Genomic DNA, 26176 nt, shown 5'->3' on the forward strand with positions numbered 1-26176 from the left:
AATGAAAGGCTGTGCATTTGCCATAATACACATATGTTTCAATCCTACCTTATTTTTGTGTATAATATGAACAATATACAAGGTAAAATATAACCATCCTGTAACTGGGCACCTTGAGTGTTGGGACACTGCTTGTTCCCACATCCTGCAAGCACCTGAAGGGTTTTACAAAGAGATGCTAAGCACAAGGCTCTCTAGAAATGTCAGCCTCATCGTGCACTGATGTGAGGCGAAAATGCTGTGGAGAAGCAGTCCTTTTGCTTAAAATAGAAATTTTGAAGGAAGCCAAATTAATACATGACAGGTTATTGAATACCCAGTTCTTCTGGGGGGGGGGAGGGCAATGGGGGAGAAATGAAAAGGAGAATTGCTGTTACCAAAAATCACGTTTCCTTTTCGGTGAAATCCTCCAGCCAAGCTTGGCACTAACCGAGTAGGCGATTTCACTTCATCACTTCACAAAAGACTTCCAAATTCACTGCGGCAGACACGGCAAAATAAAAATGTTAAATACATCCTGGCTGGGAGGGGACTGAAGCCTCCACGCTCCATCAAAGGTTTGCAATAATAGGATTCATAAAAAAAAAAAAAAAAAAAAAAAAGGACAGATGGGATTAGAAAATGTTGCAGCGAACACTGGAATGAGATGAGCTCACAGCACCAGCCTGTCTTTTGTGGACCCGCACAATGATCCCCGAGCCAGACTGGATTAGGAAACCTCGCGACCAGGGGTTTAGGGAGAGGCCTCCGGTTCCCAGGCGCTTTAGGGGAGAGAAGGCTGAAACGATGCATCAGATTTACAGCTGCAGTGACGAAAATATAGAAGTTTTCACCACTGTCATTCCTTCCAAGGGTGAGTAAAATTGTCCTTGACTGTTCCCTTAACCAGGCACCTTGTGCTGGAGGGTGAGGGCAATCACGTGCTGTTTTACTACTGTTTTCCCTCAGGTCTCTGATCTCCGACTGCTTCTCGGTTTGGATGATATTTGTTGTTATTGTTTCTGAAAAGGATGCACATGGGTGAATATAAATCGCTGAGAAACAATCCACTGAGGGGAAAATAAGGGTAGTTAAATATTCCTGTTCACTTAATTCAATAGTGCATCCCACTATGCCGAATGAAAGTGACAGCGAGCCATTGTCAGAGGAAATGGAGACAAAAACAAAATTCCCCGGGCAGCCAGATAGATTCTTTCATCTTCTCCAGTGAGCAAGTGGGTTCTGAAACGAGAACCGGCTGCCTCAAAAGTCTGATTTCTAACTGTGCGGTGAAATATGAGGAGGAATATTCCCCACAGTGACACAAAGTCCAAGGAAGTGGTCAAAGAATGCCCTAACCCAGGCTGGCCTCTACCCAGACCCCAGGGAGGGGCTTTGGGTGAGAGCTCAGATGGCTGCAAGTGTCTGTGACTGGACAGTTCCCTTGCTCCCTCCAAAGCTCTGCCCTCTCTCTTGGGGCCTCTTTTCTGTCCCTGCAGCCCCTGTCCTGCTGGGAGAGTCCAGGACTCTGGCTTAGCCCTGGTCTCATTGTCAAACTTAAATGAAGCGGGCTGGGTGTTTGCTGCTGTTGTGATTCCCTGTTCAAACAATTCTTTTCTTATTCCCTTGTCAGCTACCCACGGGGCCATTGCTGGAGGGGGTAGGGGTTTGGGGGAGAGACTCAGCCTGGTCACAAAGAGACAGCAAGCAGAACATAAATTAAGCTTTAGACATCTATTGCCAGATAGCCAGAGAGAAAAAAGAGCTAGGAGTTGGCCCACGTGCAGGAGTTGGAACTCTCTGGAGACTCTCTGGAAATGTACCTGGAAAGTCAAGGTGGTCATGACCCTCTGACCCAGCCGTTCCACTTCTCTCTTAGATGTGGATGCTCATGGTGGCACTGATGCTATGACAGTGAAACTGAAAAGAATCTAAGTGTTCTTGAAGAGGGGAAGGGGTAAAATGTGGTGTCATTACAATATGGAATACTCCACAGGAGTCAACAGCGGTGGACTAGGTCTGCATGTATGGACATAGGTCTCCAAACATCATGTTGAGTGAGAAAAAGCAGGCTGAAAAATTACATATGCATGATTAAGCTTGGAAATGCAAAACAATACTACATATTGTTTATGGGTACATATTTTGAGAAAGTGTGAAAACATAGGTTGGAAAGATACAGTTAAAATTAGTGATCTTAGTATCCCTGGGGAGGGAGGGAAGTAGAATTAGGGAAGACAAAGAGGGGACCTAAACTTGACCTCTAATTTTTTATTACTTTTATATGAGAAGGAAACAAGTTGGAAGCAAATATGAAAATGTTAAAGGGTCTATTTTCTGTCATTTCTTTTCCATTTAAAAATTTTTAAAGGGAGAAAAAAATCAAAGCCATATGGCTCTTTTTAATTAAAAAATTACTATGCAGTTCATGAGCAATATCACACTTCACCTGAATAAAATTATTCAAAACTGGGCCTCTGACTCCACGTGCTTAGCATAGTGGTCAAGAGACTGCCGCCACTTCTTCACTGTGTGACCTTGGGCAGGTACTTAACCTCTCTGGGCCTGAGTTTTCACTTTTGTAAAAGGGAGAACTAGAACTCACCTCCCAGGGTTATTATGGTGGGGGGGGGGGGTGAGATATAGAGGAAATATGTAACGCATCTAGAATAGCACCTGGTAATGCATCTAGAATAGCATATAGTAAACACCATTAAATATATCACTTACAAAGTGATTTCCATTTTTATTCCACATTTACAACAATGAATATGTTGGGTCAAAGATAAATATTTAATCTCATATTCCTTTCTTGCCATTTTTTTCACAGCCATCTCATGGTGTTAAACCAAGTATTCACGCACATTTCACTGCTCAGGAAGCTGCTGTCTAGAAAAGGAGTATTTGCAGTGTATTTTAGACCAGAGATGGGAGAAGGCTGCCTCTTCCTTCTTCTCATTTTGCATCTTGGCTCTCCAAAACCATCAGGCAGAGGGCCCTCATTGAGAGAAGACAGTGCTAGTTCTTCTTACATCACCACTATGAGATTATAACTCTTTATCACATCCTCACATTCCCTAACTGCAGAAATACAGGTTGTACTAACAAGGGTTATAGTCCTCCCTGATGTGCCCTTTCCCAGATGCTGCTGTTCAGCCATGCTTATTCAATGGGCAAAGACCAAAACACTTTCAGAGCACACGTTCAGCCATGTGGGCAGTGCTGCCTAGTGGTTAAGAGCATGGACCTTGTTCCACCATCAACTGACCCCAACCCTTAGTATCCCCATCTATAAAGTGAAGAGCACCTATGTCCTGGTTGAGTAGCTCAGTTAGTTAGAGCATCGTCCTGATACACCAAGGTTGTGGGTTCAATCCCTGGTCAGGGCACATACAAGAATCAACCAATGAGCCCTGGCCAGTGTAGCTCAGGGGTTAGAGCGTCAGCCCCAGCACTGAAGGGCCACAGAGTGGATTCCCAGTCAAGAGGATGTACCTGTGTTGCAGGTTCTTCCCCAGCTGCAGTCAGGACATGTGTGGGAGGTAACCAATCGATGTGTCTCTCTCACATCTCTTTCTCTCTCCCTTCCCTCCCTCCCTCCCACTCTCTCTAAAAATCAATGGAAAAAATGTCCTCGGGTGAGAATTAACAAGAAAAAATAATAAAAAAATCAACCAATGAATGCATAAATAAGTGGAACAACAAAATTGATGTTTCTCTCTCTCTCTCAAGTCAATCAATACTTTTTTTTTTTTAAATGAAGAGCACCTGCCTCACAGGGCTGCTGGGAGGTGTGAGTGAGATAAGGCAAATAGGCCGTCCACAGAGTAAAGCTTCATGGGGAGCTATTACTACACTTATTATTGTTGTATTATAGCCCTCTTTCCAACACACATGTATTGGGTTCAGCCTAATAGCGATATTTTTTTTTAGCTGAGCCATCTTAATATCTCACAAAAACGTGGCCACAGCAAATGTTACGGAGTTTCTTAAGTATTTTAAAGGCACAGGACATAGATCAAGTCTGTAACTGAGGACAAGTGTGTATTTTCACTTTCTAGAGAAAGAGACCCTTCAGGGAAAGATTTCACAGCCACAATTCACAGTAAATACAAAAGATAAAAGCTGTGGTTTTACCAAGAAGTTATGCCAGCAGCTATTTCCTGAGCCACACCAGACTGGGTTGAATAATACCACAGCATTCAAAATAACCTACTTGGGGGTAAACAATGACGGGGAGGGCTGGGTGAGGGGAATAGGGGACAGAGGAAATGGAGAAAACTCCAGAAAGAGAAACTCTAGTGGGATGCTACAGTCTCTAGAAGTTACCACCTATTCCTCCCACCAGCCCGCATTTTGCAGGGAAAGAAGAAAATCATAATAACCACTATTAATTCCTGGGAACTTAGTCTTCACCAGGTGGTAGGTCAAGGGCTTTATACAAATTAGTTCATTTAATCCTTACCACAGCCCTCTGAGGTAGGTGCTGTTATTGCCCCTAACTTACAGATGAGGAAAGCGAGATTTAGAGAGGATGAGTAATTTGCCCAAGTCACATAACCGGCAAGTGGTCAAGTTCCGACTCACACCTAAGTGAAAGGAGTGGGGAGCCCTGGTTGCTGACCCCACACTGGGCGATGGGTGTCATAGCTGCAGGTGCTCTGAAGGAGATAACACAGCACTCACCTGGTTAGTTATCTGACAGGTGACAAGAGGTCATTTCAGTTGTAGGCAGGGGAATGACGCGGTGGGATTTGGGTTCAAGTACAGTAAATCATTCTAGCAGCAATGAGGAGAAGAAATGCCTGGAAGTCTCCATTTCCAACAAAATGTCCACCTTTTCCCAACCAAGTAATGTTTTTACAGTTAACTGATTTTTTTAAGCTTATTATGTGTGTGGTAAGATATCCATAATACATAATTTATTATTGGGCCATTTTTAAGTATACAGCATTAAGAAAATTCAAATTGTGTAGCATTAAGAAAATTCAAATTGTAGTGCAACAATCACCGCTATCCATTTCCAGAATTTTTTCATCATTTCTAACAGAAACTCTGTATCCATTAAACCAGCAATTGTTCAACCTTTTTCTTCTCATGGCACACATAAATTACTAAAATTCTGCAGCACACCAAAAAACATTTTTTTCTGACCTGACAAAAAAAGATATAATTTTGACTTATTTACAATAATAATAACAATAATAATTACCTATCCTTTCTGCTCCAAAGTGACTTTTTAAAAAATCAGGTGCCTATACTTGTATGTAAGGATTTCTGGTACCAAGAATTAACCAATCAGACACAGCTTTATTATGCAACATGACCAATAAGAAGCAACTCTATTATATGACCTATGTATTTATGGTTCAAGATAGGCCATTCATGGGGGAGGGGGAGGGATTGAGCAAAAAAGAAAAAAGAGAGCGAGAGAATTCTTGGACAAGGACAACAGTGTGGCACTTGCTAGAGGAAGGCCGATAGGGGGATAAATGGTGACAGGAGACTTGACATGGGGTGGTGAACACATTACAATATACAGATGATGTGTTGTGGAATTGTGCACCTGAAACCTCTATAATTTTATTAACCAGTGTCACCACAATAAATTCAATAAAAAGGAAAAAAAAAAATGGCATTCACAGCTATTGTTGTGTTGGCTGTTGTCATTTTTTTACTTGATAATCTAAGGAAAAAGAGGGCAGTGCCCTTGACTAAATAATCAGGTATTGCACCTTTTAAAAATTCTTGTAGCATACCAGTTGAAAAATCACTGCCCATTAAACAATAACTCCCCATTTCTTCTTTTCCAGCCCCTGGTAACCTCTATTCCAATTTCTGTCTTTATAAATTTGACTGCCCTAAGTATCTCATATAAGTGGACTCATACAATATTTGTCTTTTTGTATCTGGCTTATTTCACTTAGCCTAATGACTTCAAGTTTCATCTATGTTGCAGCAGGTATCAGAATTCCATTCCTTCTTGAGAATGAATAGTATTCTATTGAACGTATAGACTACATTTTATCCATTTACCCATTGATGGACATTTGGGTTGTTTCCACCTTTTGGTTATTGTGGGTATTGCTGCTGTGTACTTCTGTGTTACTCAACTAAGTAACATCTAAAATTGCAATTGCACCCCCTCTCTTCTTCCCACTCCCTCTGCTCTGTGGCCCTGCCGCACTCCAGGTGCAAACCCGCTCCTCCTCACAGGTGTTCTCTAATCTAAAACCACTCCTTTCTCTCTTCGCAGTGTCCAGTCCAGCCAGAAGAAGAGTCAAAAGCTCACAACACCTCCTGACCAAGAATGTAAGGAAACTTCAGTTTTGATCTTTATTGACTTTCATTAAAAAAGCATTGTCTAGCTTCTTCCCTCTCTCTCCTGCTCTCAACATAACCAGGAAGGTTTCCTATAGCCCATGTTGTTGCTGCATTCTCCCTCCTCCACTTAACCAAAATAATTAACAAATGTTAACCAGACAGCGCACAGCTCTGAATTGGACCCCTCTATTCTGCCATTTTCCCCAGACACAGAGAGTAAATCTCGTTTTGTATACACCATTTTTTGTATTTAAACAGAGTCAACAACGTAGGTATAGCAACCCTGACCTAGGTATTCTCCAATTGTTGGCATTTGCATTGTCCTATTTTTTCACTATTATAAATAGCAGCGCAATGAGTTTATTTGTACAAAAAAATATATTTTGGGGATTAATTCCTTGGTGCATAGGCCTCGGTGGTTACAAAAACTTTTAAAACGGAAACTAAATCACTATATTTTCTAGGGTCCTAGGAAAGAAAGTTCTCAGGGGATTTAGAACCTAAACAAAAGAGACAATTCTCAATGGTGGAGGTAAAGCCACATGAACATGAGGTACACGAAGCCGCAAAAACATGGCCACAGCCCTCCTGGGATATCCAGTTGACTTCAGCCTGACACTGTAGAACCATGATCTCAGGGTTTCCTGAGAGTGGAAATTTTTGAGAAAAACTGCTATGTTTATGGTATGACTTCTTCTCTCTAAAATATTTTTACTCAGAAAAAAAATGACTCAAGTATATTAATAAGTACACAGAAAATTCCTCTTGATTTAAAAAAAATCATAAGCTTGGGCCCTGTCTTCAAATATGCGGTCTTCCTCCAGGTGAGACAGTTCCATAACGCCCTCTGGCCTTTGAGCTCTCCTCTGAATTTCTGATTTACCCTCACAGCCTGACTCATCTTTTGCTTATAGAACTCAGCCCCAGCCGTACAGAACATTCAAATTAGAAAAGACAGAAAAGGTCTCTTAGTCCACTTAAGATGGGGAACAGGAGGCCCAAAGAAGAAAGAATTGGCTCTGATCTCTTGTTTCCTCATCGAATCGGCTCTTGGCTTCCCTTTGAGTTCCTGAGAAAATGATTCATATTTTGCAGCTGCTGTAATGTACCAGTGTTTATGACTCTCCTAAAATTCTTGTCTGTGTCTGTCCTCACTCCTTCGACTACCATGTGGATGTCGGGTTCCTTCCTTTACAAATACCCCTTTCCTTTCTCAACCATCTAACTTAGTGTTACAGCTTCCCCTCTCTCTGGACTCCTCCTCAGTTCCTTTTTTTTTTTTTTCTGAACCCAGAAAATTGTTCCTTAGACAGTCTGGACAGTCTCTGTAGTCTTTTTTTCCTCCCTTGGATTCTTAAGCAATTTTATTGACATCCTGATCAACCTGATGCCACTAACATCATAAAAGTAGCTCAAAGGAATGAATTTACATGAAGGTGTGGGTCAGTTAGGACTCCCAGTACAACAGAGGCCCTGCCACTGTGATTCACAACCCCTTCAGAGTAAGCAGCAGGGCACCATCGGGAAATGATGAGACTCATAAATGAGACTGCAAATGTCACATTCTCCCCAGATTTCAACCTTGCAGAGGAGGAATTTGTCTGGTGATCTGCTGATTTGCCAAAATGCACTGAGCAATCGATTGCACTGGAAAATTCTTATCTGGATGTAGGTACTTCTGTGCATCTGATCAAGAGCACTCAGGAGTCATAAAACCTTTCTTGGCCACAGTTTCCCTATGTGTAAAATTAGGGAGTTTGGCTAGAATACTGCTATGGATCCCATCAGCCCCAAATCATGATGATTCTCTGTCACCTAAGTTTCACCTGTCTTTCTAACTCCCTGTCAATATACCTCAACCCTGCTGCCGGTTCCCTATCTTACCCGTGTACTCAGGGTGCGAAAGAGCCCATTCTCAGACAGGTTTGTTCTAAGACCACCAGCAGCAGCAGCAAGCCCAGACTGTGTCCTACAGACCAGAAAAGAAACCAGGCTGTCAGGAGGCCACAACCATCTGTTTAGCTGTCCATTTCCTGGTGTGGGCCTAATGCCCTGGTGCCCCCTCAGAGTCTCTGTTATTGTGGAAATTGAGAACCAAGTACAAGGCCAGCTACAAAAGGGAAATCTTCTGAGCTGGGCCCCTCTCCTTTGTCCTTTCCTGCCATTGGCATCCTTTTGGGGGGATTGGAGAAGTACTCTGAAGAGGCACTTGGCCCTAAGTCATAACCCGGGAAGAAACCAGCCTCATCTCCACCCCCAGGAAAGCTCCTTCATCTAGCGATGGGCTGAGCAGCCACTGCCTCCCCACTCTCTCCCTCCCCAATCTTCCCCCAGTCCACAGTGCAGAGAAGGGACCGTGGAGGTGGCAGTTCTTGTTTCTGACAGGGGACATTTGCTTAATGTTTCAGAGGAGGAAATGCTGGGTCTCCCCCATGGACTCCTCAGGCTTTTACATCCTGCCTTACTTTCTCCATCTACAAAGTGGGTCTGAAAACACACCAGTCCTCACTCCTCTTTCCTGAGAGGAACGCCAAAAGAATGAAAATAAAGTCAGAAATATGTGCCATGGGAGGGCAACAGCAGAGAGCCCTGCAAGTGTCAAACAATGAGACTCAGGTCTTTCCTATTCAACCTAGAGATTTCTATTCTGGGGGAGGGCCTTTCGGTCAAACAGTCCGTGTGTCCAGGGGAATGGGACTCTCACCTAACATCACTCCAGGAAATTCCAGTATTCCTGGCAACATGATGGCAGAGTGCAGTGCTAAAAGGAAGGGAAAGAGGGGATGTACTTGCAGGGTGCTGAGTGAGGACCACCCTCTCCTATGCCTCACAGCCCCATTGCAAAGAACCTGTCCTGTGTCAAACTATTTCAGCCCAGGATGCAGGTGACCAGCCTTGATTTTTGGCCTGATGGCCCAGGATCCTGACTCTGTGGTGGGACTGTTGGTGAGGAACCTCCGGAGCCCTCATTTTCCTGGCACTGTTGGACATTCAGAAGTTCAATAACTGCTGTCTCTGGCCAGTTTATCCATGTTTTTAAACTGTTCCTAGCATTCGATGGAGCAAGGATGACTCCACAATGTGCTTGTCGGCACAAGGTCCATCTGCAAAGTTGCAGTCCTGGCCTGGCCATGGATCCCTAGATCTCATTTAGGGAACAAGCTGACTGCCCTTCCTCCCAGCAGGTGATCATCGAGTCGGACCTATACCCTTCCCGGCCCCTAGAGCTGCTGACACACCGCAGTGACCGCCGTGACAGTGAGGGCCGCAGGTTGGGCAGGCTCCAGAACTCATGGCAGCAGGGACCCCACCCTGCCAGGACCCCTGCCAGACCCGGTATGTGCACCCTGACCCCTATTCCAGGGAACCTCCCTAGGGGACAATGACCCACTGAGAGCAGCAGCAGCAGTGTCTGCATCCTGGCTTGTGGTTTGTCTAACTGCATCATGGTCCTCCCCAGTGTCCTCAGTCACGCCAGGTGAGCAGAGCACCTGTGGCATGGGGACTCCGCTTCTCCCCCCTATATTCTGTTTCCGCTCTGAGTGCACCTGCTCTCAGACCCCATCTACAGCAGCCTCACCCAACACCTTCTACCTACAAAACTCGCTCCTGGTGTGTGTAGTGAGCAAAGATGTTTTCATCTGCCATCTTGCTCCATAGGAAGCCTCTCTGGATTCAGGAGAAGATGAAAGTCATTATGTTCTGAGGGAGAGAAAAAGTGTAGTCATGACTCACAAGGCAGAAGTCTACATTATTTATTTTATAGGCAGTGGGTATGCAATTATACAGACTCTTCATAAACTACCATCTTAAAATCTCACCATTTTAAATTTGAATGGCCTAAGCTATTTCAATGATCTATAAAAAGAATTTGGGGACAAATTTGTTTCAAAAGCTAGAAACAGTATAGTCTTACCTTTCACGCTATGTTTTTAAATGACTTCCACCTCGAGCAGTCAAACCAGCATCTTCCTCTCGCTCCCTGAAGTCTGTGATGGTATTTTGCTTTTAATTGCTGGTTTAGGTTATTTCTGTTGTGCCCACAGCCTAAAGTTATTCATATTTTAACTCTAGAAATACGTAATAGAATGTCTGGGATGTCCTTCTCAGAGCCTTCGTGTGTCAACAATTTTGTATGTTACAAGAACTAAAATAAGACTCCATTGAGGATGTCCCTTCACCCATCCATCTTCTTTAAGGTTTCTTTGATCACTAACACCCCGATCCTGTTTTCCTGATCCTACTATAAGAATGCATAAAGCAACTTATATTCTCTGTTGAAGTGATTACATACACCGATACATCTGTAGAATGAAAGCATTAGGAAAACCACAATTTGCCTTGCAAATTAAGAGGAGATAAATGTTTCTCTGTGTCTATATATAGGTGGGTGGGTGGGTGCATGCATGTAGAAAGAGAATATCTTCACTACAAAATCAAAAGTGAATTTAGAGCCATGTTTCTAAAATTTAATGTGCAAAAGAATCACCTGAGAATCTTGTAATGCAGATTCCAATTCAGTAAGACTGATGAAGGCCCCAGATTTTGTTTCTAATAAGTTTCCAGATGATGCTGAGGATGGTGGTCTGAGGACAACAAATTGATTAGCAAGGATTTAGAGATAATTCAGTAGGTAGTTCTCAAAGTGGGGTCTTCGGAGCAGCAGAATCACCTGGGAACTCGCTAGAAATGCAAATGTGGGGACCCACCCAAGACATTGAGTCAGAGATTCTGGGGTGGGGCCCAACAATCTGTGTTTTAACAACCTCCCTCCCTGGGTGATTCTAATGCCCACTGAAGGTAGAGAACCACTGATCTATTACACCCACCCCTGCCAACTTACAGAAGAGGAAACTGAAACCATGGAAACTGTGTGACCTACCCAAGGTGGCACTGCTCAGTAGCAACAGAACTGAGATTAAATCACAGATCTGATTTCTTAGCTAATGCCCCCCCCCACCCCCCAGAGAATAATGTCTTCCCAACTGTCTCGTTTTAGGGGACACTTTCTTTCCTTTCTAAGTAGTTTATGGAAGCTCTGGCAGCCCAAGTCAGTGTTTTATTCTGAAAGAGGACAGTAAGTTATGAAATGGAGAGAATCTGCCCAACACGTGACAGTCAGCTCATGCAGGGAATGTGCTAGCCAGGTTTAGAAGGGCGAAAAAAGACTGAGCTGGGCATTGATTCAATCTTCAGCTCCCTGAATATGATAGATTCTAGAGGGGGTGGGAGAGAGGGAGGGTTTCTGAACCAAAGCCAGACCCAGTGCTCTCCACAGGATGGGCTCAGCACTAGCCGTGGGCATCCTCCTGTCAGAGGATGTGTGGGGTCCTCCTGTCAGAGGATGTGTGTCTCCAGGGATCTCAGGTCTGGGAACTTGTTTCTTCTCTGAGCTACAGGAGAGGCTCCTGGGCACTGTAGCCTTCTCATGTGGGAGAAAGATTCCCTGAGGAATCTTGGAAATTGCAGGACTCTAAAGGCAGAGGCCCAGCTGAGAAACGCTCTCACCATGAGACCTTGAGCAGGTGAGCCTCAGGTGCCTGGAAAGGGGACACCCCACTTCCTGGGCCTGGGAAAATGGGTCACCTGTGGAACCTCTCCACCAAGATGTCCTCAGGCACCTCAGAATCAACTTTTTCAAAGGGCATTCATCTTCCTCATACAGACTTCTCTTCCTTCCTCAGCCGGGGCCACGATCCATCTTTCCAGCAAGCCACTAGGATGTTTTCCTTAACACCCTTTCCCTCCCCCACCCCCACCCCCACTCCACCCACCACTTCACACACCGAACACTGTCAACTCCTAGATACATCTCATCTCTCCCTCTTGTAACCTACCTCAGGCTATCTAGACTCAGTGTCCCTTCATCGTCCCTCATGTGTGGCAGCCAACCCTGGCCCTCAACCACCAGCACCCTTCCCTCTATGGGGCTACCAGAAGGGTCCTTCTGATGGCCTCTGCCATTCCTCTACTTCAAACACTGTCCTCGCCACCTGCAACTACACATACCATGCCCAAGGCCCTCCAGGACTTGTCCTCTGCTGACGTCTCCAGGGCCACCTCCTGTGACCCTCCTGTCACTGCCAGTCCATACACAGAGCAACCCTGAGCTGCTGGATAATCCTGTGACTACTCCCTTATACACTGTTTCCCTGGACCTTCCCGGACACTCCTCTCTCCCTCTGTCTGTCCATCTGGCACACTCCTCCCAGACTAAGCAAAGGGCTCCCCAGGTCTAGTTTCTCCAGCCCTGCAACACCAAAGAGGGCAGCTGGCCGTTCCCGAGATCATTGTTACCGGCTTTGTCGAAACTATTATGTGTTACTAAAGCCTCAATATTCTCATCTAGAAGTGGGGACTAAAATGACACCTGCCTGTCAGGGTTGTGGTGAGAATTAAATCAGACAGTGTGAGTGTGTTTTACACTCAGCCCAGGGCCTGACACAGCAAATACTCAAAAATAAGAGCTGCTGTCATTATTTATGCCAGAGGGCCAAACATCATGGTTTGATCTTGGTAGTCTTGTAACTTTGTTTAATTGGCATGGAGATGTTTTCCTGGGGATGAGGGTGCTTTATTTCTATATCCTGCCCCATGCCAGCTCCTTCAGCTTAATACCTGGATTCTCAGAAGCTGCAGGCTTCAGAGTAGAAATTACTCAGAAATCGGGCAGGCCTTGGGAATAAAGGCATAGCAAGAAGGTTCTCAAGTACCTCGCAGGTAGCCAGTGCCTCAGGACTCTGAGAAGCAACAATTCTTCCACACCGTGACGCTGTGCTTCCCACCACAGGCAGGACTTCTCTGCTCATTTCACTGAGGGGTATCCAGGAGCAGCAGGGTAAATAACTGATCCGAGCCTTAGAGACTTAACTCCTGATAACCTCTGTGATCTGGCCCCTTAGGAAGGAAGGAGATGCTGAGGGCACGTTCTCTGAGCACCTATCTATCAGACCTCAGTTCTTGCCCCCCTGGAAGAGTGCCAGGGGTGCAGATGGCCCTCTCAGAAGTTGCCCAGCTGCCTGATTCTACTGCCCAATTCTCCTGTTAGTACAAGGCCTTTAGAAATTCCCAGCTGGTTGTAAAAAAGAAGGAAATGTTACCTTTTGATGAGGTAGCTTGGATGGACCTAGAGGGTATTATGCTAAGTGCAATAAACCAGACAGAGAAAGACAAGCAGCATATGATTTCACTTATTGGTGGCACCTAAAGAACAAAATAAACAAACAAAATAGAAACAAAGTACAGACTGACAGCTATCAGAGGGGATGGGGTGAGGGGCTGGGTGAAAAAGGTGAAGGGATTAAGAAGTACAAATTGACAGTTACAGAATAGTCACAGGGATGTAAATTGCAGCATAGGGACTGTAGTTAATAATCCTGTGATAGCTACGTACGGGGCCAGGTGGCTACTTGAAACATTGGGGGCAATCTCTCTGTAAAGTACATGATTTTCTAACCACTATGCTGTACTTCTAAAACTAATACAGAATAATATTGAATGTAAATTGTAATTTTTAAATTATATATATAATTATATATAATTATTTAAATTTTATAAAAAAGAAATTCCTGGTTTTGATCATTGATGTAGCCCCAAGGAAGGCAGGACAGAGCACTGAGTGACATGTCTTTCATTCACCTTTGCAGTGGGCATTGCTGAACCCAAATCATCAAATTTGTGTGGGAATCGAGCCTATGGAAAGTCTTTGGTGAGTATCTAGCCTGGGTGGTTGTATCTCTTTTGCCCTGTCTGGGCCATAACAAGAGACCAGTGTCCTTTGGGCCAGTTCTGAGGGTTGTAGAAAGCAGGCCCGAGGGTTGCTTGCTCCCACCATCTGTCTGTTCGTGTGCCGCACACTCCTGGCTGCGGCTGTCTTTCTTGCCAGAAATCCTGCTCCTAGGCAAACAGAAGGTGTCACCTGGCGGACATCTCAAACATGGGGGGATAGAAGCATTTCTATGACTGGCCCCTACCAAATGGGAATGGCTATCAAGTTCCCAAGGGCAGCTACAGGAGAAAGAGATGTAAGGGGTCTCAAGTGTTGTGAAAACATAGAACACTACTCATCTCAGGATGGAAAGCTGCTGGAGGGCATCTGCTCAGCTCAGGTTCTCTGGAAGCTGACCCTGAGGTTTAGGGTGTAGGGTGAGAGATGTACAGTAGGGATCAATATCTGTGACAGGTGAAGGGTGGCAGGATTGGGCACTGACACAAAGGCTCAACCTTATGGGCATGAACATGGGCTCCCTCTGGTTAGCAGAGTAGGGGGTGGGGTCATGGCTGGAGGTGAGGTTGGCTCGGGCATCCTCTGCTCAGTGAACAGCAGCCCTCAAGATTCATGGATTGTGCCATGTGAGAACTATAAGACATCCTACATTGTCTGGCCCAGCCCCTCAGCCTTACAGAACAAATTGCACAGAGAGGTGAGCACTTCACAGAGAGGTGAGCACTTCACTCCTGGTCTGAGCAGGAAATCTAACCTAAGTATCTCGTCTAAGTCACCCCTATCCCAGGAAAACCACACGACAGGCCGGGATGGGACAAGCTGTTTTGTCAGGAACTCCTGTCCCAACCTAGTACTTCAGGGAAACAGGATGGCTGGGCCATTGCCACAGAGGGAAGGTTGTCAGGCTGTGATAGCTTGAACAGATGGGCTCAGCCAAGCCCAGGGGAAGACTCACACTAAACGGAAGAGGGGCTCACAGCCTGTATTACCAGCCCTCAGGCCTGAGGCCGGGTTCAGTGTCTTTGGCAGAGAGGTACCTGCATCTGGGAGGCCAGAACAAGTTAGGATAGGATAGGGTGGTGATGGGGACACAGTTACAAAAGGGAGGCAATAATAATGCAGAAGACAGAGAGGCAGCATGATTAACCTTTTCTCTGGTCCTGAGACGGTGGGGCGGGGGTCCTACAGCTCGTCAAAGGCTCGAGAGCAATTCAGAGTTCGCACGTCTATGTATGATTGAACACTGCAATGCCCTGGAGGACATCAGACTAAGGACAGTGGGGAAGAAGGCTGCGGGTGGGTATAGGTTCCCCAGGGCTGTTGACATGATGGGGAAGGAGAGTTCCCTAGAGGCCACAAGGTGGCACAGTAACTCTGCCCACAACCTCTGGCTGGCTCAGGAGAGAAGGGGGAGATGAATCATGGTGTCCTTGACCTGGAATCTCTCAGCAGTTCCAGGAATATGGTGACCTTTAAGCCTTCAGTGGGCCTTGAACAAAGCCCAGTATATGTCCATTGACAGAGCAAATTCTGGACTTAACCCCGGGTTAGGCCATCAGTTAATTTTCACTTCAGTACATGTTTCATGAGTACTCACCACCTGTTTTAGGAAAGTTGAGGGGGGCCACCAAAGGCTTAAGTCCCAGGCCCTGCCACACACCACACCACATTTCTGGGGACTAGGAAACTGGACAAACATATGAAATAAGTAGAGAACCATAAAAAGAATTGGTGGGATACTAAAACAGTCACAGGCATGCAGTGCTGTGGGGACATGAAGACAGAGAGAAATCAACTTCGGCCATCAGCCTGACGGAAGGCTTCCTGGAGGAAGTGGGCTTGAAGGGCAGGCAGAGATGAGGCTCAATCCAGACTGGGAAGGAAATGCCAAGTGAAGATGCAGAGCTGGACATGAGCACTGGGGAAGGCAGGAGAGGCTCTGCTGGGACTGGAACTGCTGACACCCATGGGAGTGACAGAAGGCTGAGCTGGGAGATGGCAGAAGGCAGAGCTGCACAGATGAGGTGGAGTTGGCTCTGCTGAGCCTTGAAGAGCAGGTGCTGACTTAGCCTCAGTCTGCCCCACAGTGGGAGGCCCTGCAAATCCAGGAAGGGCCTGGGATATGTGGCAGGTCTGGTTGGAAACAAGGAGGCCCCAGGTGACTGGCCCTGAAGGCTACAGCAGAGGAGATAGAGAGGATGGCAGAAATCTAGGCAGTATTTCAAAGTAAGAACCTGCAGGACTTGACCACAAAGGAGGTAGAGGCAATGGGAGTGTGAGGGGGACAGAGTTCTCAGTTAATATTGAGTTGCTTTCTCTCAACTTTGTTCTCAAAGTGGGGTTCCGGGACTGGCAGCACCTAGAAACTTGTTAGAAATGCACATTCCCAGGCCCACATCAGACCTACTGAATCAACACCCAGCACGGTGCTAACAAGCCCTCCAGGGAAGTCTGATGCCCACCCAAGTGTAAGGACTATTGGCCTGGGATGGAGGTGGTTCGGTTTAGTCATCCCCCTTTCAAATGGTTCCAGTTGTGCTAGAGTTGGGGCCCTGGCTACATCCCCACATTCTCTTCCCCTCCCTCACAACCCAGATTCCTCCAGTGGCCCGGATCTCAGTGAAGGCGCCCGCAGCTGTCCTGGAGGTGGCAGCCTCCGGCTCAGAGAACAGAGCTGTTCTGACAAGAGGGTAAGTGCTGTGCCTCCCAGCCTGTTCCCTGCAGGGCACCCCACCTGCTGGGAAGGGGGTGCTGCTACAGAAGAATAACAGGTGGCCTGGTGGATGGGACTCTCAAGATGCTAAGACAAAATTTGTGCCAGCTGCAAATTTCCCCTTAATGAGGATAATAATCCTGGGTAACTGCTTCCCTAGGATGAAGCTGAAGCAAGTTTAATGATTTCCACTTCATTAACACTGCTCTTCAGACTTGGAGAACTGTCATTTGGAGGATTTTTGGTTAATTAGATAAATGTAATCACAGGCCATATTCAGAGCCTCCCATAGGCATACTGAGGTCAGAAATGCTTCCTGATTTAGGTTCAGGGCCCCTGACCAAAGGTAAAGACGTACGCAAGATCAAAGATTTCAAACCAAACCTATCACCCCATGTTATTGTTACCTGTGATCCAGAGCCAGCAGCTAGAGGCGCAGGAGTGGGTAATCCCCCAGCAGCCCCTCACTGCCTACAATGGTGCACTAAGAAGGTGGTAGGCAGGAGTCTTAAACTCAGTTTGCCTTGTCTGTTTATGTCCCCACCACTGTCCTCCATGCTGCAGGTGTCAGTCAAGTGGTGCTGCTCACCTGGCAAGCCACTGCCTTGCTATGACTTCAGGCAAAGTTATTCAGACCTCCATGTCCTCACTTTTTTTTTTTTTAAGATGGGGAACATAAATGTACCCCCTGGAGGGATATTGTGAGAATGAATGAGATAATGTGTGAAAAGCTTAGCGCAAACCATTGCTATCATTTTTCAAGAAACTTACAACTTAGTAGTTGGAAAGACACGTACCAGGGAACGTGTTAGATGCAGATGTGTCAGGGACCATGGGCTAAAATATCAACCTGAGTGGTGCACACCTTGAACGCTGTGGGAGTCCTAGGAGAAACAGACCAGTGCAAAGCCCTTCTAGGTGAAAGAAAGCCATCTAGGAAGAAGTATAAAAACCAAGTCACTCAACATATTGGGACCTAATTGCTGAAGACTAAAACAATTGGATTGTATTAAGTTCTAGGAGTAAATTGTTCTCAGCAGAAATGGCTTTTGGTGACGCCTGGAGTAAGCCAGCAAAACCTTAGTGTCCCAACAGAGCTGCATTGCAAGGGTTCTAAATGCACCCTTTTCTCTAAGCTCAGACTTCTCTTCTCAATTTGTTCCTGGGCCCTGGCTATTGACAAGGAAGGCAGTTTCTTTCAACTCCGGAGAGAAAGTAAGGAGAAAAATGAGCATTTATGGAGGCCCGCAACGTGCCAGATGCTTTATTTTTTCATTTTCTTCCTCACAAAAGCCCCGGGAGTTTGATGAAAACTACCTTTGCTTTGTGCATGAGTAAACAGGCTGGTGGAGGCTAAGTCACTTGCTTGAGGTTGGTCACACAGTACATGCGAGCAGGATTCAACCCCGGGGCTCATGCTCTTTCAATAGCCAGTGCCCTGGAACATCCACCCTCTGCAGAGAGATTGCTCTGTGGAGGTGGGAGGGGTGGGAAAGTGGAACTGGGACAAGAGTAGAACTTGAAGTCTATAAACCAGTGTGCGCAAGGCCGCCTCCTTCCCTCACCCTATTCGAGGATCCCCCAGGGGGTGTCATTCCTGCATGGGTCCCAACAGTGACCCTTCCTCCTGGTCACAGGACGTGTGAGCAGAGGAGTAAGAGCTCAGGCTACTCTGCTACAGAGCAAAAAGTAAACGTCTGGTTCAGTGAAATGACTGCCCCCCCCACACACCCTTGGCTTTTCTTTAGATCCAGACATCTCAAGAAGATGACTGAAGAGTATCCAACCCTTCCCCAGGGAGCAGAGGCCTCCCTGCCACTGACAGGAAGCGCGACCTGCGGCATCCCCAGCATCCTCCGAAAGATGTGGATGAGACATAAGAAGAAGTCTGAATATGTGGGAGCTACCAACAGCGCCTTTGAGGCCGACTAAAGGTGACCTCGCCGAGGTGCCCTGTGCCAAAGTTCTCCGCACAGAAGGAGGAAGCTGGGTTGGAACGGAGCCATACTTACCTCTGCGAGTAACTGGTACAAACACCTCACCCCCCTCACCACCACCACCCAGTCACCGGGCTTGGGACGCACAAAAGGAACTTCCCTCGAAGGCAGAAGGAGACTGTTCCTTCTTAGAATCACTAAAGCCCTGGTCTGAATGTGGCTTTGGGAGGTTGTAAGTCTATATCCCTATTTTTAAGCAAAATCACACCAACATAAAGTTGGCCCAACCCATTGTAAAGACCTCCAAGAAAGGAAGCAGGTGATTCTTCTACCTTCTTTTGACTCATTCTAATGCGTGTGATTTCTAGTGTAAATGTAAGAGCTTGATGTTTGAGGCACCTGTAAACACAATGGTTCTTACTGTTCCTGTTGTCACATTTATTTCATCTTGACAGATAGAATTTTCAATGATAAAGCACTATGTATTTACTTAGTAGTGCAAATATTCGCTTCAGAATATCCTCAAGGTGGGTTTTGATCTTTTGGCATGATTGCATGAATTCTCTATTCTTTTACAAGCAGGTTTCTATATAAAAACAATTAAAAATTAAATGTTGAATGCTGTTTTCTGAAATGGCATAGTCTAGTGGAATTAATAATACCTTGTTTTGGTATAATGATTTCAACTTTTGAAAGTGCTTTCCCATCAGTTATCTCTTATCTTCACAAAATCCCTGTTAGAGAGAACACAGTTGTTCCCAATCTCAGATGGGGAAGCCAGGACCCTAAAAGGTTGTATGACTAGATTCCTGACAATGGAACTAGATTCCAGGTCTTCAACTTCTCCACCAGACTCCTTGTTTTGCTCACCCTAGCAGCAGATTTGAGGAAGGTTTTGAAGCGCGGAAGTATGTCTATGGGAGCAATCTTTGAAGGGAAGGATTTGATAAAGTTGGAACAATAAGTGATTTGGGTTTTTTTTGTTTTGTTTTGTTTTTCACAAACAAAACTTTTTATTGTATTATTTCCCCCCCCCAAAATTCCCAGATACAGCAACTTTATATGTATTTTGGAAAACTTAAGAACAGTATGGGAAATTATTTGAAATTTTTAAGCAAGAAAGCTTCAGAGAACCCTGATACTGTTGAAAAATTCATTTGGGTTCAAATAGTACATTTTCTTTCTTTATGTACCCATCATTAAAATGTCTTTTATTAATTTATGTTTTATTAAATGTATTAGGTGACATTGGCTAATAAAATTGTATAGATTTCGGGTGTACAATTCTATAATACATCATCTATATATTGTATTGTGTGCTCACCAACCCAAGGCAAGTCTCCTTCCATCACCATTTATCCCCCCTATACCTTCTGCCTTTCCCACCCCTTCCCAATAAGTGACTTGAATGAAATACATCACTATGCATTAGGACAAACCAGAAGAAATTGCCATGTTTCTAGGTCAGAGCCAATTGACTATCATTTTCATGTAGTTTTACCTAATGTATAATATTGTGCTTTCCTTCTTTCAATGGCAATCTCATTATCACTTCCATTGTCAACATCAGTAGCCTTAAAGATAATATGATAATGATAGCTATCATTTACTAAATGCCTACTATGTGCCAGGCATGATTCTGAGCACTTTATGAACAATTATCCTAATCTTTCTAACAACTCTGAGTTAGGGAGCCTTACCCATTTAACAGATACCAGTTTAAAGTAGTTAAATCATTTGCCTGAAGGCACCTAATCATATGGGTGTCAGGCTTCAATGCTTGTGTTATATCTACTCTTTCACACAGAATAGTTCATAACATAGAGAAGCACCAAAGTTAATAAATAATTTTGATCTCAAATGCTAGCTGAGGCTACCTGGAGTTCTGTGTGGAGATGGAATCTTGGATGAAGGTGTATGGTGATCAATTAGTAATGCCTGTCTGCGGAGGAGCTCAGTGGCATATAACTTGTGTATTGTCATCTGTGGCTTCAACTGTGCCCCACAGAAGCTTAAATTATTCCAACTAACTCAAAAGTTTTCTAATTCAGAAGTTTAAATTAATCCAGCTCACTTAACAAAACCTGATGGTCCATGGTAAAATTTAATCTAAGGCTAGGTTGGAAAGTGCCATGTCTTGGTACAAAGAATTTAGCCACATTACTCTTCAACTCAAGTGCTGTTTATATGCTGTGGCCGTTACCTAGTTCCAAATCTCCAGGTGAACCATTAGAAGACATGGGGGTGGGGGGTTAAGAGGCCTCAGCTTTTGGACTTTTGCCTTGCTGATCTCTGCTCTTCAGCCTTTGTTTTAGATTCTGTACACTCAGTCCTTGCATCAGAACACGATTTGGAGATCAGAGTATCAAGTGCTCTTTCAATGAGGGCCTAGTCTCAAAGGACTAATAGTCTCACCAGGTAGATGATGGGGCCTGGAACAAAGTTGGGGAGCAAACAGGTGATTTGTGCTGGACCTATAAATCAGAGTATACTAAAACTATTTATTTTAACTTATTTAATTTATAACTGATATCCTCTATTTGTATGTGGCAGCTGGAGATTTCTGTAGAATGGAATTAACTTATTTATTTTTACTTTAAATATTTCATGATGAAGTATTTACCTTATATAAAACATTTTCATTGGCTAATTCAAATAAAAATAAAATATGCTTTGTGACATTAATAAACCACCACAACAGCATGCCTGAGGCTCCCTCATTGAATGAGAGCGAAGACTTTCACAGACAGAATTATGCATTGCTTCTTTATTTTAATGAAAAAGATTGTGAGAAAGAACCCAGAATGTTCGTTTCATCCTAAGGCAATATCTGGTTTTGATATTATAGTCCCTGCCCAGCAGTCAACACCAGGGCCATTTCTAATGGGGCCTAACCTGGCCCAGCCTGGCCTCTCTGGGCTCACCCTTCTCCCTGCTGATGCTGACTCCTTAGTCTCCACCATAAACCCCAGGGGGCCTACTGACCATCCCCAGCCTGCTGGCCTCTCACCCCCGAGGTGGGGGAAGATGTAGATTTTTTCCTCTGTGCTCACCTCATGGTCAGCCTCACTGGAGACTGCCCACTATGACTCATGTCACAGCCACTTGCAGAAAATGCCAGGGCTAGCTACAGAGGGCCATCTGGGAATGCCAGAGCCTGGAGTCTTCTAACACCAGAGGCAACAGGGTTTCCAGGACATTTAGGGTAATAAAATCGCCTCTGTTAGGACCATGTCCAGTCAAATATTTCAGTTCTTATTTGCGTGCTCTCTGCTCTCTGTGGCAGTCCCCCATACCCCTCCCAGTACTTGGGTTGCCTTTCGAGCAGACAGATGGGCAGTGGGTAGGAAAAGCAGCAGCAGCCAGGGCCCAATTTTAAAAGGAATCATGTGACATGTTGACTCTAAATTGGCAGAGACCTAGGGACAAGCAAGAAAAACACAGACAAAAACATGAATCTCCTAAGAATTAGAATTGCATTTAGTTTTTAATTTCTTATAAGAATGTCTAGTAAATGCATCACCACAAGGCAGGGGGAGAGAGATATTCTTCAGACAAGGCCATGTGCCTAGAAAAAATTGGGGGGAAAGAGTCACTTTGGACCCAAGACGAGATTCACATCTATTAATATCCTTTGTTGGGAGAGAGCATATAGGTTGGGGAAAGGTGTGTGCTGCCCAGGGAGTGGAAGCAAAAGGACACACCCTAACATCACATATCCATTGACAGGACAGCTGGCTGTGCCAGCCTGGCTCCTAGCCCGTTGAGGGCTATGGAGGAGCCAACTAGAGAAGCTCTTACCTTCCCACACCCCTCACTCCAGGAGACCTCAGAAGCCCCTCGCCCTGAGGTGGACTCTCAGAGCATAGATTGCCATGAGGCTAAACCCCCTTCCCCAGGAGGCAAGCAGCCAGGCCTTTGCCTGTTGGCCTAAGAGGGACCCGTGGTTTTCCAGGAAAGACAGGGGATCTGGATCCTGCCCCAGCCCCAAATACGGAGGGGTACCTGGAACTCTGGCCAAGTGCTGACCAACATTTCAGACTCCATCCACAGGAGAACATATTGAGTTTTCTACTCTTTGACCGTCTGGGCCCAGGCACTCTTCAGGGAGGCTTGACTTCAACATCAACCAGCTTTTGCTCACATCAGATTCCACGGAACTCAGGATTCTACCCAGCCTGGCTATTATAGGGGCAGCAATCTAGGGGGACATCAGGCCTTAGGACGGCCTGATGAACGACATGGCTATTTTTAAAGTGCCACAGCTAATGCTCCAAGTGTGGAAATGGTTTCTTTGCTTCACTCAGGGCTAGTTCTGATCACAGGAAAACTGTGGGGTGGGCAGGCTTGTTCTGTTTTTCAGTTTTCCCCACCCCAACCCCTGCCATCTTCCCAGGCAGCCCGAGCGCGCGCGCACACACACACACACACACACACACACACACATCCTTTCTGCTCCTTTCCTCCTTGCCTCACACTGTGTTCCTGGACCTCTGGTGGGGCCTGAGCCCTCCTGGCATCCTCTCACTGCCCAGGGCTCCCGCCTCCTTCATCCCACCGAGGGCCTCCCATCTTGGGTATCCCATGCTCTGAATTTCCGACTGCCAGAAACACTCACTGGCTATGAGAGCTTGAGGAGTGTTAAACATCATGGGGACTCTGTTTCCTCAGCAGTTGAAAAAATGTAGTCTCTTCCTTCAAATGTTCTAGAAAAGATTAAATGAAATAATTGGCATTAATATGTAACTGGTAGTGTAGGTGGTGTGTGTGAGAAAGTGTGGCATTGCTTCCACACTGGCTGGTAATGGCTAATGCCCAGAGTTCCCCCTTGGCCCTGGTTGCCCAGCCCTCCCCTGGGACTCCCTCAGACCTCCCCAAGGATCAGCAGCTGTAGGTAATGCCTGGCACTATGGAAGGGCAAGCGGGGGCTCCAGGACCCGCTCAGTACTGTGACCAATGTTTGTTCTCATTGGTCCTTTGCCGAAGCTAAGCCAGTTGTTAAAAATGTAGACTTTCCTCCTGGAGGCAATGTGTTTGAATGTGCCTGTCTTGTAAGTTGAGGCATGGACCATAGAATTGTAAGCAAGGCGTACTACGTTTGGAGGGGCACCTGTTGTAACTGTTATCAGTCACTTGCCTTAGAGTAGGGGAATGAGGGGATGGAGAAGAGGTTTCATTAGGGACCAGGAGCACTGTGAAAGGAGGCGGTGAAATGCTGAGGGAAGGAAGGGTTAGAAAGACCCCAAAGGGGGAAGCAAATTCTGGCTACTCTCCGCTTTGTCTAGAGTCCTGCTTATCCCCCACCAGCATTTTAAATTCCTTGGTTTCAAGGTTCAGTATTCCCCAGAAGCAAATGTCCTTCCTGAAGAAGAAAGGAAAGGGCCACCCAGGTGGTCCTACAGGGTCCCACTCGCTGGTACCATATACCATGGACACCTGGGCCTGAAGGGTGGTGGGAGGAGCACCAGCCTCGAGGCAGGAAGCCTGGTTCTAAGACTTGGCCCCACACTAACTTGCAGACTTGCAGTGTGCCTGTGCCTCTGTGTGTGTGTGTGTGTGTGTGTGTGTGTGTGTGTGTGTGTGTGAGTGTGTGTGGTGTGTGGCATGTTAGTCGAGCTGCTTGAGTTTCTATGAACCTCCGTTGACCCTCATCTGCGAAACCTGGATTAAATGACCTGCCCGTGGACCTCAAAGGCTGATGAAAGATCAGAAGAGAGCTGGTGCATAAAAGGGCTTTATAAATTGTGAGTTGCTTTTCTAACATATGGTGTTATGATAATCCACTCCATTCAGAAAGAAGCTGGGCTGGGAGTGGGGAGAAGTGGCTCAGGAAGCTCAGACAGGAGTGAGGGCTGCAGAGGGAGTCAGGGACCAAAAATAGAATCATTTTCAAAGCCCTGAGCCAGACTCCCGGGGCCATGCCCACCAGTGGCTGGCAGACAGGGGCTCCAGGCTGGCAGGGCCCCAGGCTACCTGCTCCCCCTGGTGTGGCCCCTGAGGTCAGTGCCTGCAGTCTGAGGCACTGCCAGGCAAGGACAACACAGCCAACGGCCCTGGCTCACAGGCAGGAAGTGGAGGGCGGTGACCATCCTTGGACTTCACTGTGAATTCAAACTGCCTGCTCTGTCCAGGAGCCGCTAGCTTGCTGCCAAATGCTGCGCCGGCCTCTTCCCTACGCTCCCTACCAGCAAAATTAGCCCTCAGATGAAACCTGCAAAGCAGGCTGGCCCAGAGACCACTGGCCCTGACACATGCTTCGCCCAGGGAGGAAAGCTGACCCTTTGGTTCTCAAGCAGGTAACAGACACCTGCATCCACAGGACTGCAGACTGAAGAACTGAGGGCTGGGGGGTTAGAGGCAGGCGTAACTAGGCAGGGATTTGATGTTTCACAAACAAACACTGCTCCAAGGCATTCCTGCTGCTGGCTTGGGCCAAGGGAAGCGAGGTAATAATTCAAGGAACAGTGACCTCATCAGGAAAGCAGGCTCCCCAGTCTCTCACACAAACCCCACGTCGCCAAACAACCCAGGAGACTCAGTTTGTCGTGAAAAATCCCAGTGGCACTGTTCTGTAGAAGGAGCAGGTGGGCACTTTAGAAGCAGGCTGGGAGCTGGGATGAAGCTTTTATCCTGCTCTCTAGAGAAACCACTGCCTCAGGGGACAGGGCTTGGGATGCGGGGATTTTTAGCCTTGAGGGCCTGCCTTCTTGGCTAGACATAAAGAAACCAGAACAAAGCTAAAGCTATTTGTCAGCTCGGCTCTCTAGGGCCCTGGCCCGGCTCTGGGCATTAGCATGCTGCCGAGGCAGCTCGGGGAGCTGGGTGCTGTTAGGAACTGGCTCAGTGTGGTCCTGCTTCATTTCCCCCGTCTGCTGCTTTGTTCTTCCCCAGGATGTGGTGAGAGGTGCAGATTGGGGAAGGGAGTAGGAAGCAGGGAGAAAGGAGGCCTGATGTTCCAGCTGTTTATTCCCCGCTCCTCCAGCCAGAAAGCCATCCCCAGCCTTTGAAACTGGATAAACACACCCCCAGGTGCCCAGGACAGGGTGCCAGGGGCTACCTGAAGCCACAGGCTAACCTCATACATCTTCCTGGGCCCTCCAGCCACAGTGTGGTGGACTTTTGGCTCAGTTGGCTGAGCATCCTCCTGTGCACCGCAGTGCCCAAACTGTGGGCTCGATCCCCAGAGGGGGCATGCAGGAGGCAGCTGATTGATGTTTCTCTCTCTCTCTTCCTCTCCCTTCCTCTCTCTAAATCAATAAAAACATATTTTTTTTTAAAAAAATGAATAAATGTAGCTGTATTAACCAGAACAAACATTTGTTGGGTGTTTACCATGTGCCAGACACTGTGCTTAAAGTCCCTTAGCTCATGCACTCCTCCAAAAATTCGATGATATAGTTCTTTCATTTACCCCCTCTTTCTACAGAGGCTCAGAGAATGTATTAGCTTGTCTGAAGTCACACAGCTATTGGTGGCAGGCCTGGAGATGAGCCCAGG

The 26176-nt window shown here is 46.2% G+C and overlaps 1 protein-coding gene across 1 annotated transcript; it reads left to right on the forward strand.

The window, feature by feature from the left end:
* The first annotated feature begins 421 nt into the window (after positions 1 to 421).
* VXN (vexin) lies at positions 422 to 21381 on the forward strand. The gene is made up of 6 exons (XM_081116741.1): positions 422 to 853; positions 6236 to 6291; positions 9489 to 9639; positions 13950 to 14011; positions 16625 to 16719; positions 18491 to 21381. The coding sequence occupies exons 1-6, from the start codon at positions 688 to 690 to the stop codon at positions 18672 to 18674; spliced, it is 714 nt and encodes a 237-aa protein (XP_080972867.1). The 5' UTR covers positions 422 to 687; the 3' UTR covers positions 18675 to 21381.
* The last annotated feature ends 4795 nt before the right edge of the window (positions 21382 to 26176 follow it).

This window comes from Miniopterus schreibersii (genome assembly GCF_964146895.1).
Source record: "Miniopterus schreibersii genome assembly, chromosome: 17".
Classification (NCBI taxonomy): domain Eukaryota; kingdom Metazoa; phylum Chordata; class Mammalia; order Chiroptera; family Miniopteridae; genus Miniopterus; species Miniopterus schreibersii.

Bases quoted from the DNA above. Each gene is read 5' to 3' on its own strand.
- VXN (XM_081116741.1), top strand. From the start codon at position 688: ATGATCCCCGAGCCAGACTGGATTAGGAAACCTCGCGACCAGGGGTTT. The intron at 854-6,235 runs GTGAGTAAAATT...CTCTCTTCGCAG, and splicing joins CACTGTCATTCCTTCCAAGG to TGTCCAGTCCAGCCAGAAGA. The intron at 6,292-9,488 runs GTAAGGAAACTT...TCCTCCCAGCAG, and splicing joins AACACCTCCTGACCAAGAAT to GTGATCATCGAGTCGGACCT.